The sequence below is a fragment of the Manis javanica genome, chromosome X (assembly GCF_040802235.1).
Source record: "Manis javanica isolate MJ-LG chromosome X, MJ_LKY, whole genome shotgun sequence".
Taxonomy (NCBI): domain Eukaryota; kingdom Metazoa; phylum Chordata; class Mammalia; order Pholidota; family Manidae; genus Manis; species Manis javanica.
Genome location: NC_133174.1, coordinates 28,475,923 through 28,494,139, shown reverse-complemented (window position 1 = coordinate 28,494,139; position 18,217 = coordinate 28,475,923). Strand labels below are relative to the sequence as shown.

Below are 18,217 nucleotides of genomic sequence, written 5' to 3'. Positions count from 1 at the left end.
TAAGAAGGAAGAGAAGAAAAGAATCTCCAGACAGTGTATATAACAGCTCAATAAGCGAGCTAAGTTAGGCAGTAAGATACTGAAGAAGCTAACCTTGAACCTTTGGTAACCACGAATCTAAAGCCTGCAATGGCAATAAGTACATATCTCTCAATAGTCACCCTAAATGTAAATGGACTTAATGCACCAATCAAAAGACATAGAGTAATAGAATGGATAAAAAAGCAAGACCCATCTATATGCGGCTTACAAGAAACTCACCTCAAACCCAAAGACATGCACAGACTAAAAGTCAAGGGATGGAAAAACATACTTCAGGCAGACAACAGAGAGAAGAAAGCAGGGTTTGCAGTACTAATATCAGACAAAATAGACTTCAAAACAAAGAAAGTAACAAGAGATAAAGAAGGACATTACATAATGATAAAGGGCTCAGTCCAAAAAGAGGATATAACCATTCTAAATATATATGCACGCAACACAGGAGCACCAGCATATGTGAAACAAATACTAACAGAACTAAAGGGGGAAATAGACTGAAATGCATTCATTTTAGGAGACTTCAACATGCCACTCACTCCAAAGGATAGATCCACCGGGCAGAAAATAAGTAAGGACACAGAATGAAACTGGACCATTGTCTAACCCCATACACAAGAGTAAATTCAAAATGAATCAAAGACCTGAATGTAAGTCATGAAAACATTAAACTCTTGGAAAAAAACATAGGCGAAAACCTCTTAGACATAAACATGAGTGACCTCTTCTTGAACATATCTCTCTGGACAAGGAAAACAACAGCAAAAATGAACAAGTGGGACTATATTAAGCTGAAAAGCTTCTGTACAGCAAAAGACACCATCAATAGAACAAAAAGGAACCCTACAGTATGGGAGAATATATTTGTAAATGACAGATCCGATAAAGGCTTGATGTCCAGAAAATATAAAGAGATCACACACTGCAACAAACAAAAAACAAATAACCCAATTAAAAAATGGGCAGAGGAACTGAACAGACAGTTCTCTAAAAGAGAAATACAGATGGCCAGCAGGCACAAGAAAAGATGCTCCTCATCACTAATTATTAGAGAAATGCAAATTAAAACTACAATGAGGTATCACCTCACACCAGTAAGGATGGCTGCCATCCAAAAGACAAACAACAACAAATGTTGGCAAGGCTGTGGAGAAAGGGGAACCCTCCTACACTGCTGGTGGGAAAGTAAATTAGTTCAACCATTGTGGAAAGCAGTATGGAGGTACATCAAAATGCTCAAAACAGACTTACCATTTGACCCAGGAATTCCACTCCTAGGAATTTACCCTAAGAATGCAGCAATCAAGTTTTAGAAAGACAGATGCACCCCTATGTTTATCGCAGCACTACTTACAATAGCCAAGAATTGGAAGCCACCTAAATGTCCATCGATAGATGAATGGATAAAGAAGATGTGGTACATATACACAATGGAATACTACTCAGCCATAAGAAAAGGGCAAATCCTACCATTTGCAGCAACATGGATGGAGCTGGAGGGTATTATGCTCAGCAAAATAAGCCAAGTGGAGAAAGAGAAATACCAAATGATTTCACTCATCTGTGGAGTATAAGAACAAAGGAAAAACTGAAGGGACAAAACAGCAGCGGAATTACAGAACCCAAAAATGGACTAACAGGTACCAAAGGGAAAGGGACTGGGGAGGATGGGTGGGTAGGGAGCGATAAGGGCAGGGAAGAAGAAGGAGGGTATTAAGATTAGCATGCATGGGGGGGTGGGAGAAAGGGGAGGGCTGTACAACACAGAGAAGACAAGTAGTGATTCTACAACATTTTGCTATGCTGATGGACAGTGACTGTAAAGGGATTTATAAGGGGGACCTGGTTATACAGAGGATCAAAGCCTAAGTTGGGTACCCCAAAAATGAACTAAGATACGATATGAAAAAGAACTTCCAACATCAGCACTCTCTGGAAGACTCATGCCAGAAGATGATCATCAAAATACCCCAACAAAGATCCACGCGCTGCTACAGGTGGAGATGTACTCATCCCACCAGTTCCTGGACTTGCCATGGGAATGAAGAAGGAGATATCTAAGCTGGCCTGTGCATACAGTAAAACAACAAATTTGACTGGATCTATACTGTTGGAACTCAACCAAGAATTAGGAGAAGTCCAAATTGTAGCGCTCCAAAATCTTACAACTACAGACTATTTACTGTTAAAAGAACATATGGGATGTGAACAGTCCCCAGGAATAGGCTGTTTTAATTTGTCTGATTTCTCTCAGACTGTTCAAGTTCAGTTGGACAATATCCACCATATCATAGTTAAGTTTTCACAAATGCCTAAGGTGCCTAACTGCTTTTCTTGGTTTCACTGGAGATGGCTGGTAATTATAGGTATGCTTTGGTTATGTAACTGTACTCCTATTATGTTAATGTGTGTGTGCAATTTAATTAGTAGTTTAAAACCTATACATGCTTATGTTACTCTACAAGAAGATATGTCAAAGAAATAATCAATCTTCCCATGTTTTCTTCCGCCTGCTACTTCTATAGCTTTTCTTCTTCCTTGCTTATTACAACCCTTAAATAGAATTTGTGCCTCATATTGAATTTACCGAGTATCATAATTCTTCCAAGTGATAAAGATACCTCAAGGCAAATGCTGGGCATAGAAGCCACAGGGCATAAATATTCAAAGAAGTAAAAAACTAGCCTTTTCAAACAATAAGGCTTCTCTCTCACTTACCAACTTTACATTTCCCTGTATGGCCCCGGAAGATGACTGGTTAGCCAGAGACGGATAAGATTCCTCAAGGATGAACAACCTAAGACAGGCACAGTCGCAGGGGGGCCATTAGGTGAGAAATTGGGGATCAACAGAGGTGAGGCTTAGAACCTCTCCCCCCCTGTTCTGAGAGAAATGTGCTACATCCGTGGATGTTTTATTGCCCTTGTCTAGCTTGGATTAACACATAATCTACAGGCACACACCTGATCATCTACATTTGCTCTCTTACAACACTAAACTATGTTTTCTACCTTTATCTTGCATCTACCTACCACTTCAGCATTTTATTAAAAATAACAATAATAGAGAAATGTGGTATCCACATACAAATCAAGTATAAAAATCAAACGAATATTCATATTTGGACTGATTGTTTATAGTTCATAATGCATGATCAAAACTGAAAGTTTCTGTGATGACTGCCCTTGTACTGTTCACCGTGTAACTTTTTCACTATGTAAGACTTTGTTCTCCATGTATGAACTTGTTCGTTATGCTTCAGAAGATTGGAGACTGACGAGAATTAGGCTTGGGGTGGATTAATGATTGTGCATTGAGCATTGACTCCCCTATACAGAATTTTATTGTTGTTAACAACGATTTGATCAATAAATAGGAGAGATGACCTCACACACACACACACAAAAAAAGTACACACTTCCAATTGTAAAATAAATAAGTAACCGGGATGTAATGTATAGCATAAGGAATATAGTCAAAATATTGTTAACAACTTCGTATGGTGATAGCTGGTACCTAGAATTATCATGCATATAAATGTTGAATCACTGTGTTGTACACCTGAAAGTAATGTAATACTGTGTGTCAACTACCCTTCAATAAAAAATAATTATCTACAAAAAAAAAAAAGTTTCTTTGCCAAAAAAAAAAAATAGGCAAAGAACTACATAGACATTTATACAAATATGAAGTACAAGTGGCCAATAAGCACATGAAAGATGCTCAATAGCATTAGATGCCTGGGAAATGCAAATCAAAGCCATGTGAGATATCATCCTACTCATTAAAATATAGCTAGAATACAAACATGGGATAAAAAGAAGTGTTGCTGATGATGTGGAGATATTGGAACCCTCATACACTGCTGGTGGAATGTAAAATGGTACAGATACTCCGGAAAACAGTTGAGCAGTTCCTCAAATGTTTAAACATAGTTATCATTTGATCCAGCAACAATTCTACCTACAGCTTGCTCTGCTCTCTCTCTCTCTCTCTCTCTCTCTATATATATATATATATATATATATGTGTGTGTGTGTGTGTGTGTGTGTGTGTACACACTCAAGAGAAATTAAAACACACACCCACACAAAAACTTGTACAACTAATGTTTATAGCAGCATTATTCACAGTAGTCAAAAGGTAGAAACAACTCAAATGTCCGTCAACTTATAAACTGGTAACAAAAGGTGGCATAAGCATTCAATGGACTATTATTTGGCCATTGAAAGAAGAAAATACTGATACATGATAAAACATGGATGAACTATGAAAACACTACATTAAGTGAAAGAAGCCAGCTACAAAGACCTCTTATGACATGATTCCTTTTATAAGAAATCTCTATCATAGGGAAATCCAGACACAGAGAAAACAGATTAGTGATTGCTTAGGGCTAGAAAGAGGGGTAGATTATAGGGGGTTGATAACTAAAGGGACTGGGTTTTGTTTTGAGGTGATATAAGCGTTCTAAAATTGACTGTGGTGATAGTTATACATATCTATGAATATTCAAAAAAACCACTGTATTATATATTTAAATTGGTGAATTGCATGGGATGTGAGTGATGTACAGGTGAATATCCTTTTATTTTTCACTTGATACAAATTCAAGTGACAGGTGTTAAATGATTATGCTTACAAGTCTTCTCAGAAGAAAACCAGTTATACTTATAATGAAATATAAATTTAAAGATCAATAGCAGAGCAGTATGCTCCTTGCCTTTCCTGGTTCTTATTCTTTATGATCTTATAAAGTTCAATGTAATATGTGGATTACTGATATCCTGCCAGAATCTAATCCCAGAGCATTTTGTTTGAAGGTCCCTGCACATATTTTTCATAGGTGGCACAGAACACAAAGGCTCCTCTATACTTGGGTGACTGAGACAAGCACTTCTGGATCCTTGGGCTTCCTGCTTACCTATGCCTACTTAAGGTCCATACAACTCTACACGTGCATCAATGTCAACATCCAAGAACCACAAGTACATGAGATTTTAAATTAATATCTACAAGGTAAAAAAGTCCAGGATTTATGAAGCCTGAGGCTCTTATAATTTAGGAGGCCTTCATTTAGAGAAAGAATGCAACATTACAAGTATAAAACTAGGTTTAAAGACTAGGAAGGGGTGTCAAAAAAGTGAAGAATCATAAAGTTTATGCTCTTTTGGTATCACAGTAAATCTGCCTCTGAAATCACTGAATGTTTTCAGTAATAGTTCTTGGTCAGATTTAATATTCTTATGCTTACATGTGAACTGCTTTAAAGGTGAAGAGATCAGAATATTAATGATAGCCAATATTCACTGGGTAAACTGTACAGCATTTAAATTCTTGGCATATGTTATCTCATTAAATTTGCCCCTAATTCAAAAAAGGGAGATGTGGTCATTTTCTCCACTTGTGAAGTGCTGATGAAGGCCTGGGTCATAACAGTGAGAGCAAAAAAGGGAAGGAGATAAATTATAGAAAATTTAACACTACAAGATGAATTCAAGTATGGGCTCAGAAATGAGATGTTTCAAGCAGTATGCCCAGATTTCTAGTACGAGAGACTGGGAGGATACACGTCCTACCATATGAAACGATAAAGATTATATGATGAGGAACAAATAAATGGAGAATAATAATGCATTTGTTTTCAATTTGAGGGATATAGCTCTCTATTTATGTACTTATTTGTGTGTATGTGTACATATGAATTCTGATATTGATATAAATACACTTCTAGGTAGGCATGTCTAGTCTACCTCTGAATATATAAGTTGAAAGTAGAAAGAAAAGGGTAGAAACAGAGATAAATGTCAGTGATGTTAATGATAGCTGCTTCTTGGAAGTGTACAAGATCCCCTCGGGGATGCATACAGTAACAGCCCCAGTTGGACAAGAGGAGCCCTGAAGATTCCCACACTGACAGGATAAACAGATCTCACAAAAAGACTAGAAATCTTATCAAGGAGATGAAGAAAAAATGCAGGGAATGAGGATAAAGCTTTATCTCCAATGTCTAGAATTCTAAGAGTAGATGCTTAATCATTCAGGCTAAATGCAGGAGAGATGCAATAAAATGTAGACTGAGAATGGTTCACTGGATTTAGTAATTAGAAAGCAACTGACTGTTTTACTACAGCAGTAGAGCAAAAACCAGATTTGAGAGGTTGAGAACTAGTCATGTAAGAACAGAAACTGCAAGTGCAGATCCCTCGACTGAGAAGTATGTTTGCCGTGGGAAAAGTATGCATTTCTTTAGTTTTGGAAGCCTGAGGTTTGGGAGTCAAAAGTAAAGGAACTACTCTCACGAGATAAATGATGAAGAAGAGTCCAAGAACGGGTTATCTGGAATAAGATAAAGGATACACATAGCAAGGCTGATAGAGAAGATTCCTTTTATATGGAGACTGGAGAGAAGACGATTAGAGGGGTATGGAAGAGTGTGTGTTCAGGTAGCCCCTTTTCCTGTATGAGAGAGGAAACATAGTCACTTGCCCAGTGGAGGCTGGAGATGGGGAAAACACTGGAGTGAAGATAATGTTTGAGAAAACTAGTAACAGCATGGAAAGGTTGCTGTGAGAAACGCAAGAGTCTGTGGATAAGCAAGTAGAAGGATCGATACCTCAATGGGGTCTGAGACAGAATTATCTATTGGGAGAATTAAATAAGAAAAAGTAACACAGACCAATCATCACAGTGCTCTCCATATTGTTGATGCTCAGTAAAATATTAGAACTACTCCAGGCCACTAACATAAAAGAGTCACAGGATCTCTGAGATCTTCGTAGTGGGACAACAAATGATGTCTTTCTTCCACAGGAAATCTGTCGCATTTACAGAGACTGATGTACCTACTTGTGTACACAAGCACTTTCGTTATAGCTTCATTTCCTTCAGATAAATGTCTTATAATGTTAAATGGGAGAAAGGGAAACAATATTTTTCTAAATGATGGGGCTGAAGTAAAACAGAGATTTAAGTAGATTATTTTTAATTTTGGGAATAGCTATTTTTAATCATAAATGTGAAATTTTCAGTAAGAATTTCAAAAAGGTAAAGACTGATAGGCAATATTAATATGAGAGGGCAGAAGACAGTCATTTTTAATATCTCAAAACTAGCTCTTTGGATGAGTTTAGAACTTCAAGAGATGATACATATGAACCTATTGCCACCCCTTCCCTGCAATTAATAGGAGCACTGGACTATCTACTTTTCCCCATAAACACATCATTTCTTTCTTTCTCCACACCACCCATAAAAAAAAACAAAGATTTGTTTCTGTCTTACTATATGGTTAGGAATTTGCTGGTTTGTTCTCTTCAAAGTGGCTTATACCATAAAAATGAGCTTTTAAACCCTTAACTCTAATATTGTCTCAATTTCCAACAGGATGTTATTTAATAATTTTCATTGTAAAATGCTTACATTCGTTTCCCTTTTATTAATTGAGTCTACTGCTTAACAATTGAATGCACATTGTTCATTGTCTATATTTTATTTGAACTGCTACTATCCCGAGTTAAAATACTCTGTTTTTGTAAACTTACTTTATTTAAATATACTGAAGGAAAAGAAAACAGAAACTTGGGCTGAAAGCTTTCTTTGTAAACTCAACTGCACAGAAAATCAAGTTAGACATGAACCATGATAGGCTAATTACATTTTTAAAGTTTTAAGAACAATCTTTTAAAATTGTTTACAATTCTATTGTTTCTTAATTTTCTCATTAATCTTAGTACTCAAATGGATAGTTAACAGTTGATTGGAAAGAAAAATATTAGTCATAGAAAAATATCTGAGTGTAAAACTTTGAAATATAAATAACTGCATACTTATTTATAAGTAAGCACCATCTTATCAATATGCCACCATCTTCACTTTGAGTTTCATGTCAAGTCTACTCTATGTATCCTTATGTAAATTTACTGAGTGAAATTCTTTAAAATTTGAATTATCCTATATAATCAACTGTATTAATGTCAGTTTTTTATGTGTAAACACTCTATAAAAGTGCTTCTCTATCAATAATATTTATCCCATTATATTATAAGAGCTACTTTTCTGTTGGACCTTCAAAGGGATGAACATGGCAATTTTCATCATTTTGCCCAAAGGAATTAAGGCTCACTAATGTTATTGAGTGAATGGATGAATAAATGAATTGCTTAGACTGACAATCCTAGCAGGATTTATACTATACACAGCTTTATCCAGTTATCTCAAAAGGGATTAAAAAGTTGCCAAAATTAAGTAATTCATTTAAAAATTCAGCAGCACACTGAAAAGCTGGAGGTAAGAAAGATTTGAAAAAAAAAAAAGATAATTGAATATGAGAAGTCTCAGAGTCACAGAAGGAGAATCATATATTCCCTTACAGTTGTCCAGCTGGCTCAAACTTTCATTTTTATTTTTTGGAATTTGAATACTTATACAAGGCCTCTATTGTCCAGTTTGTTATAGTTTTCATTATTCCTTTGCCTTAGGCCAGACCTAATTCATAAATCCTTTGTATCTACTTGGTCACTTAGGATTTGAATTTGGGATCTTAGATCTCCTAGGAAGGCAAAGTGAACAAATTGTCCTTTACCTTACAATATGTAACCACCATTCCAGATTCAGAAAATTTTACAGTTGGAAGCCATAGGAAAAGAACAAATGAAAACTGAATAAAACCAAAGTTAGTAATAACATAACTTAGAATCCGTGACACTGAAATTACAATACATTGTAGGAATAGCCCTAGAAAAGAAATTGTATTCCTATTATTACCTACTAGCTTGGAAAGAAGTGAAAGAAAAATGTGCATTAATTTTGAATATTTCAAATTATTTAGTCACATTGTCTACATCTTATCACTTGTTTTTAATACTGTAAATTTATTAGTATTCTATTAAGTCTGGCTTATTCTTTCCTGATCACAAAAATAGAATAAAGGGGTACCAGGAGACAAAGAGTAAGTACTCAACTAATAAAGGCTCTAGTTCAGCTCAAAGATAAATTGTTCTCCCTAATGGGCTCTTGCCAACAGCATCCCGCCTATCCTCTAGATCCTGCCTAAGCCTCAACTACAACACTTCCATAAACAATTTCACTGTCAAAGAAAGAGCTCACCATTCTCAAAGCTACCTGTCTTTATCACTTAACTGCTTATTTAACAAAGACATATCCACAAATTTTAGTACCAATATTTAGCTGATATGAATAAATGAATTGCTTGGACTGACAATCCTAGCTAGATTTATAATATATACAGCTTTATCCAGTTATCTCAAAAGAGATTAAAAAGTTATCAGAATATGTAATTCATTAAAAAATTTAACAGCACACTAAAAAGCCGGAGGTAGGAAAGATTAAAAAAACCATTCTTTACGCTAGATTGCCAAATACATAATTTAGATTACTGTGATGTAGTAATTCAGTTATTTATCATGCAAAATATCATTCAATAATTCATATTTATGTAGTTGAACTACCTCTTAAATTATACTATGAACATTCTATTAGTAGAGATAATCTTTTCTTTGTATTTCAGTATTTTACAGTGCCTAGGACAGTGCTAGGTATTGTAGTCCACATGTTATTGATTACCTGTTTTAGTTGTAGGCTTAATTCCTTGACATTGAATCAGTTGAGCTTGAACTTCTGCAATCTGAGGAATATAGATTTTCTTGGGGATATCAAAATATTCTGGGAGGCTCTGTTCTACATTGTATAAAATGGCCTTAGGCTTCTTCAACTTTGAGGTATTAAAGAGCATACAGGACTGCAAATAAACACAGAGCAAAATTAGAATATAACTCTTTCACCCTTTACCTCTAAAACACAAAAGATAACATTATGTAATGAGACTCCATATTTGGGAAAAACCCATCAAGGAGCTGAATTTGTTCATTGCTTTAGAAACATTGTTGTTTAATGGGTAGAAGACATCACTAACACATTTCATAGAATCGAGTCACCCTTTATGGAGAGATGGTCAATGTTCCCTACTCTACGCCCTTCAATGTTAAGGAATTCATTGCTTTGAGAAGAAACCATTCCACTAGTGGACAGTATTGAAAACGTACTTCTCTCCTTGAGTTGAACCCTGTGTTCCTTCACATCTACCCATCATTTCTAGTTCTTAGGAGTAGCACAATTAATTTTCTCTCTTTTGCTACTGACAATTTTGTGAATATGTGTGTGTGTGTGTGTATAAACTAAGTCCTACACCTCCACAGACATCCAAACATCCCTTTTAAATAGGTCTGATATTTTTAGTCCCCTTATATGATGTGGGTTAAAACAACACACTCCCACATATATGCATAAAACACAACCTAGTTCAATACCATCCTTCCTAAATTGGAACACTGAGGAGAAACCATCTCTGTAAGTATGAACCAAGCAATGCAGAGCACAGAGGTAGGCAATCATTTATTTTTATCTGGATGCTCTACTACTAACCACAGAGTACCACCCACTGATTAGACCAAGCATTCTTAGAGCCAGACTGCCTGTATTTGTACCCCAGTTCTAAGTAAGCTTGGCTAGGTTATTAATAAATATAAATAAAATTGATATTTACAATATATCAATAAAAATTAAAATTTTAATATAAAGCCACAAAGTCTTCATTTGTAAAATATAGGCAATAATAGTACATACTTCCTGTCCCTGGTGTGAATAAAGTATAAACAAATGCCAGGTTCTTGGAGCATATTTTAAGTATTCAATAAATGTTGGCTACTATTATCATCATCCTTGTCAACACCATCACCATCATCATCAGCATCATATCGTGATCATCATATTATTACTCAACAAAAACAAATGTTAGTGCCCTTAGCAATTATCTCATTCACTGGGTCTGTTATCTACAAAATCCGTGAGGATTTTTTTCCCAACAAAGTCACATTTTCTACCAATTTTATTTTGGCAATTGAAATCATGTAAATGCAGAACTTTAATTCATTTACACTTATCATTGCTCGGGTTTGGTTCATTTTTCTAGTCATTGTGAACAAATTATCTATTTACATCAGCAACTAGCTCTTTAACCTGAATGTGTATCATCAGCCTTCTATATCTTCAAGTCATTCAAAATAACATGTATTAACAGATACTCTTCTTGACCAAACTCTAGTTAGGCTCCTCCAAGCCCTCTTCTTAACTAGGCCTCAACATTGGGTGATAGAAACTGCAGATTCTAAGCACAAATGATTTTTGCCATCCCCCTTCCCTCATACATACACACTAAGAGATTAGAACAAGCACTAACATATAACATAGCTTCTAACAGCCCCAGGACATATCCCCAGGATGATCCCAGTTCTCCCTAAAATGCCTACCTGAGGAAGCTCAAGGCTGCCAGGAGAGTATACTATTTGTTGAAGCCAAAACCTGGTGATAAGCAGATAGTTCTGAATACCTTCTTAGAACAGTTGCTTTAGAAAGCTTGTAATTATACATTCTTTCTCTTCCATCTTGAGATGTAAATCTTCTACCACCCAAAACTGTTTTCTCAAGGACCTCAGAAACCTCTCTTCGAAATGCATTCAAGGAGGCAGTACTCCCAGCCAAGTGAGTACCTTGCTCTAACTTGCATCACTACCTCCAGTCATAAAGGTTCCAGAAGTGTTTCTCCAGCAGTAAGTGTCAATTAACAAATTGTAATCACACTGACTAAGCCCCTCCCACTTATTATAAATGTCCACTTCCTTGACTCTGCTCAAGCCCTCAGCTCATTCTCCCTCCTTATTTTCTCATCCTCACTTGAAACTACCCAGTTGCTTCTGCACAAATTGGAGTTCAGTTTATGCTGGATCCTCCTCCCTATTGCAACAGTTAGTGAGTGACCTCTATCCTTATCGCTCTAACTAGGGTCCAGTTTTGTTTATATTTAACAGTATCAACAGGATTTACTTCATGATATGGAGTGCACTTAAATTACACAGATTCAAAACATCTCTCCTCACCCTTCTAAATCCTCACCAAGGACATCTTTTAGATAGTTTTAGTCCCTTCAAACATATTCTCAAATTTCAAAATTTCAATGATTTTTCCTGCTAGAGTACATAGCATGACTTTTAAAACATAAACTTAAGGAAGTTAATAGAAAACATAAGGAAACTACTCCGAAATCTCTGACTCTCTCCTGCATGACTGAGTGTGTCATTAAAGTTGGTCTATTAATGGCCAGAAAAATATGAATGCAATTATAAATGAGTACGAAGTGGCAACTTGTCAGAAATTCAAGATCCTCACAAAAGATCCTGTCTCTCACAGTATACGGAGTAGATAAATAATATTTTTATTATCCTATAAATATTTCAAAAATTCAAGGTTTATTCATAAGTAATAATTGTTATTTCCACGAACACAACAAATTCAGAGAAGTGCACACATATAGACGACCATCGTATAACTGGAAGAAAGAAACAAGGATATGTAAAGATCAGGATGACTTCGTGAAAAATCAGGCTTTGAGGCAACATGGATTGACATCGGTCTGTACGATGAAGACATAGGGTTGGAAGTGTCATTTCTCTGCTCAGGTACTTGTTCAATTCAATTAAACACTGACAGAGCACCTCTCAGGCACAAGACATTGAGGGGCAAAGAACAACAAAAAACAACAAAAGGTTTTAGATTTCTAGGAATCCATAATCCTAGAGAAACAGGTAAATATAAAAAATAATCTTATACCAAACATTTGATCAACACAATGATAAACACAGAAAGCGTGTTGGGTTCGAGAGAGAAAGAGGGAGAAAGAGCATAAACAACAGAAAGGGGATCCATCTTCCTCAAACATTTTTGCTTAAATCTTTTTACAAGAGGTAAGAATGAACAAAATGTATTTAAAATGAAAGAGAGAGAGCTATAATAGCCTTAAAGTTTGAAAGGCCACATACTGAAAATTTTTTTTAACAGTATACTGAAAGTTTAACATAAACTGTCCCAAATTCACTGTTCTGTAGTAGAAGTAAGCATTTTGATATAACCTAAAGAGATCCATCAGCTTCTAAGATGCAAGGTGGGGATGGGTCAGTCCAAAGGGTGTCAGAGCCTTAGGCCTTAATATTTTTGAGCTAAGCAAAATTTAAAAATCAAGGTCATCCATAAAATATCATCATTAATTATTAGAAATCTGTGCTTTGACTATACTGTTTCTAGCATTTTGACAAATAAAGAAATCATCCTACAATGCCAAGTATTTTGCTATAACATACATAAATGAAGGTACATCTTAAACAACAAGGATGTAGACATTTAGCATTTGTCCCTTCATTGAACAAAGATTTTACAACTACCTTTGGCACAGCACACACTTTTCAAGGCACTGGGAATATGACAGTTAACTTAACAATAGCTTCTAAAAAACACCCTTGCAGGAGACAGACAATGAGGAATAAATACACTACTCTCAGGTGATAAATGCTATCTATAGAGAAAATTGAAGGAAATTTAGGATTTAGAGAGTGCCTGATGGAGGCAAGCAGTGCTTTTTAAAACACACACTGGTGAAGCAGAATCTCACTGACAGCATTCCAGCAGACCTGAAGTCACTAAGGGAGGCAGCCTCTCATACCCAGGGAAAAGCAACGAGGAGGTGCACAGGCCGTGGGGAGCACACCCTGGATGTCTGAGCAACAGCAAGGAGGCCTGCGCTGAGGGAGGGGCAGGAGTCAATGGGCTCTGGTGGAGGAGCGGAGACCAGGGAAGGGGGTGGCACTGACTGGGAGGGTCATGAAGACGACCCTAGGGATGTTGGTTTTCATTCTGACATGAGCTGGAATGCCAGTAGAGGAATCTGTGCACAGGAGCAACATAAGCAGGCTCACATTTTAAAAGAATTTCTTTACTCCACATCACTAATCATCACAGAAATACAAACCAAAGCCATAATGAGATACCACCTCACACCAGAGTAGATAGCATCAAAATAACAAGAAATAACAAGTATTGGTGAGGATGTGGAGAAAAGAGACCCCTCCTACACTGTTGGTGGGAACGTAAATTGGTGCCACTATGGTAAACAGTATGGAGGTTTCTGAAAAAAGTAAAAACAGAAATACCATATGACCCAATAATTCCACTTCTGGAAATTTACCTGAAGAAAACAAAACTCTGATTCAAAAAGATATACACCCTTATGTTTTTGCAGCATTATTTAGAATAGCGAAGATATGGAAGCAACCTAAGTGTCCATCAATAGATGAATGGACAAAGATGATGTGGTACATATACACAATGGAATATACTCAGACATAAAAAAGAATGAAATCTTGTCATTTGGACAACATAGATGAGTCTAGAGGGTATTATGCTAAGTGAAATAAGTCAGACAGAAAAAGACCAATACCACACGATTTCACATATATGTGAACTCTAGAACAAAACAAAACAAATGAACAAACAACAGAATAGACTCATAAACACAGAGAATGGACTGTTGGGTGCCATAGAGGAGGTGGGGTGATGGGTGAAATAGGTGAAGGGCATAAAGTGGTACAAACTTCAAATTATAAAGTAAGTTAGTCAGGGGGATGGAAATACAGCATAGGAAATATAGCCAATAATTCTGTAATTTCTTTGTGTGTTGACAGACAGCAACTACACTTATGGTGAGCATTTAGTAATGTATATAATTGTCAAATCACTATGTTGTACATCTGAAACCAACATAATATTGTGTATCAACTATATTTCAATCATAAAATGAAAAAATAATCACTTGGGCAGCTCTGTGGAGACTAGACTGTACCTTATTTCAATTAGAAAACAGAGTTCAAGCTGTAATAATAGAGTCTATAGTAATAACAATAATGAATAACAGTAACAATGCCTTATATATAAAAAAAGCACTTACTGCATATGAGGGGAGATGCTAAGCATTTTATGAAATTATTTTACTTAGCTTCCCTAAATTACCAGTATATTCACATTAAAAATATAGCAATTGTAGTTTGATGATTTTTAAGTAACCAGTCTACTATCACACAGGTGGAACAGTGTTAACAGTCTGGATTGTTAGCCTGGTAATGTGGTCCCAGAGGCAATTCTCTCTGGATGTACAGAAGCATATCCCGGGCAACTTTTAGAACATGTCCCCACCTACCCTCTTCTGGAGATTTGTATTTAACTGCTCTGGAGTGGGGCCTGAGCACCAGTATTATTTTAAGTTTTCCAGGGCATTCTAACATACAGGCAGAATTGAAGACAACTGTGAATTAAGCAACTACACAGTAATGCCTAAAATTAGTAGTATGCTTAGTTACTACTCATTTAGTTATTACTACTAAAGAAAATTATCAGAATGCTTTGTTTCAGATTTATTATTTAATGAGGTAACAAAGAAAAACGTGGCTGAGCTGTCTTTCTGTGGACACATTCGTCACTTTTCTACATAAAATATACTAACAGCTCTGTATTACTTTTAGAGACAGTAGCTTAAGTGCATCATCTCTCCTCCATTCCCACCTCGATTTTGGTCAGTCCCAGGAGGGCGATGGCCACGCGGACACTACTGCTTTCCAGAGTGCCTGTGAGCAACCTTCGCTCATACTCTATATTCGACATCTGCTGCTGTGCTGCAAAAACCAAAGCCTTCTCCTTGGCATTGTTACTCAGCGGCAATTTAAGGTCCACATCCAACGTTTGATGGAGGCCACATTTCAAATACAGAACTGGATCTTCCTTATTAAACACTAGGGGAAGCAAAACCAGTCAGGACTGCAATGATCATTTATACCCTTGACATTGTATCGGGCATGGACTTGGGAGGTTTGAAATATAAAACTGCAGGTGGTCTTCACTAAACAGAGTTATAATAAATAGGTAACCCATTTCTTGTAGCCCTAATTCAATAATTCAAGAGTAAGTCTTCAGGAATTCAAAATATTTTACTGGTATTATCTAAGAAGATTTCTAGTCAAATGGTTCTTTCATAGAAACATTATCAGTATGCTCAAAAATTCAGTGACAATTGTGCTCCTATCAGCAACTAGAAGGTCGGGTGGGGATAGAAATAAGTATAAAGAAAGACATCTGTCAAGGACTGGCAACAACTGCCGCTTTTTTTTTCACTAACAACCTTACACTTTAAACTACAATGTAGGGTACAAGTCCAGGTTATATTACAATACACAGAATTTAAGAGTGTAGTGATTTCTAAATTATCTGGGAAATGGAAATTTTGCTGAGTAAATATTTTGAATGAAGACTAAAAAATAAATATTTAAAAAATGTAATTGACATTTTCTTAATCATTAAAATCATGCTCTATTCCATAGGTGATGACATATTAAAGTTGAAAGAGACCTTTTAAAATCTAATTATATATTGGAAAAAATTGCTATGAGGATGCTTAGGTGACTACATGGGGAACAGTCCTATCCTTCAATATTATAAATGAAAGAAAACATACGTATACGCTACCTTCTTTGGGAGAAGTGCTGTAGTCAAATGGAGTTGAAAAATCTGTTGTCACGAAGCTGGAAGGCAAGGGGATCATACCAATTCCTTCCACAATGTATATTAATTCTCCAATCTAAAACACAACCAACAACATTATTAAATTCTAAAATCTCAGAAAAAATTAGGATAACTTTCTGATGCAAGAAAAATCTATATACTATAAAAACATACATTCATTGTACATTTCTAAGCAACATAAGCTCTAGATTAGGGGAGAAATGTAGGGCTTGAATCCGTAGTGCAGGGAAAACTTTGCAGGCAACCAGAACACAGAGATGGGTTAAGAAGGTCCCAGAATGGCACTGAGTGTAGTTGATCCTAATAGCTACATACATCCTGGGTAGACTGTTTGCTTTAAACAAATCAACAATCAAGCAAGAAAGAAAAATTTTTCCTTTCCGTAACTCATAGTGGGAGAGGAGTTTATTTATTTATTTTTATAGTGGGAGGGGAGTTCATTTTTGCAGGGTGTCTGAGCCCCCAAGAATCTGTATTTTAAAGTGTAGGTTTTCAAAATGAGCATGTGAGGGTCTGAAGATCTTTTAGAAGAAGTAATTAGGCAAGAAGTACAAAAGACTAACCAGAGAGAGTAAAAATAAAAGTGGAGTCAAGGGCAGCAATATCATATAGAGAAAGATTAACAGAGGTGGACAAGCCTGGTTTTAATTCTGTTACTGCCATTTACTAGCTACTAGGCCTCCAGCAAGTTTACTAAATATCTGAGTTCTAGTTTCCTCCTCTGCAAAATGGGATGAACAATGCCTTCACTTTAGGAATCTAGAGTTTAATTGAACAGAAAGGAAGACAAAGTCTCAAAAGATTTCATACAATCCCAACTGATGATTAGACCTTGATTCTGAAGGGTAGGAAAATATGTCACCCCAAAATATGACTACATATTTTAGTGGAAATGGTATGGTTAAATTGAGAAAAACGGAGTCTATTTCTTGTAGAGACACTTATTGAATCATTTGTAGATAATCATGAAACATGTTTGGCCATGCACTGTTGAAGCTGGGTGAAGGGTACAGGGTGGATTATTGCAGTTTTATTTCTACAGTCTTTCTACAAAATGCTTATATCTTAAGTAGAATGAATGATAGTAAAGATGCAGTGAGGACTACACGAGGTAACACACATTAGAAACCTAACCCTTGTTGGCACTTAATGGATCCATTTAAATGTATGGGACCATTCTTTGAGAGCAGGTCTTCCCAAGCTTTCATGAGTGTACAAATCACCTGGGTATCTTGTGAAAATGCAGGTCTCTGACTCAAAAGATCCAGGATGGGGCCAAGACTTGAGGGGACCAGTAAAAACGAGGAGGGGCAAGTTTAGGTTGCCACACAATGGAGAATCTTGTACCAGAATGGGCTTGTGACAGGCATGCAACCAACTGCTAGGAAAGCAAAAGGAATAATCCTTGCTTCGAAGCTGGGACTGTTAACTAGTATGAACTGTCCCACAACCTTAAAACAGTGTTAACTGTACACTTAAAAGACCATTCCAAAGATATCATTGAGCAGGCACTATATATGTAAATTATATAAAACTAAATTGATCACATAATAAAAATACATATTCCAACATATTGTAAATAACTTAGATAACAAATAAAATGGCAAAAATTGAAAATTAATCTGGAAACAATGTAAGAATGAACAATTTCTTATTGTGCAGTCACTTTATTCATACCTTCATTATTCCCAATTGAGATTTG

The 18,217-nt window shown here is 36.1% G+C and overlaps 1 protein-coding gene across 1 annotated transcript in view; it reads right to left on the bottom strand.

The window, feature by feature from the left end:
- The window catches only part of CFAP47 (cilia and flagella associated protein 47), a 489,967-nt gene that overhangs the window by 191,827 nt on the left and 279,923 nt on the right, over positions 1–18,217 (bottom strand). Inside the window, exons 44-46 of the mRNA XM_073227718.1 lie at positions 16,459–16,570; positions 15,502–15,728; positions 9,625–9,799 (exon numbers count right to left, since the gene is read on the bottom strand). Of these exons, the coding sequence (XP_073083819.1) occupies positions 9,625–9,799; positions 15,502–15,728; positions 16,459–16,570 (514 nt within the window). The remainder of the gene's footprint in view (positions 1–9,624; positions 9,800–15,501; positions 15,729–16,458; positions 16,571–18,217) is intronic.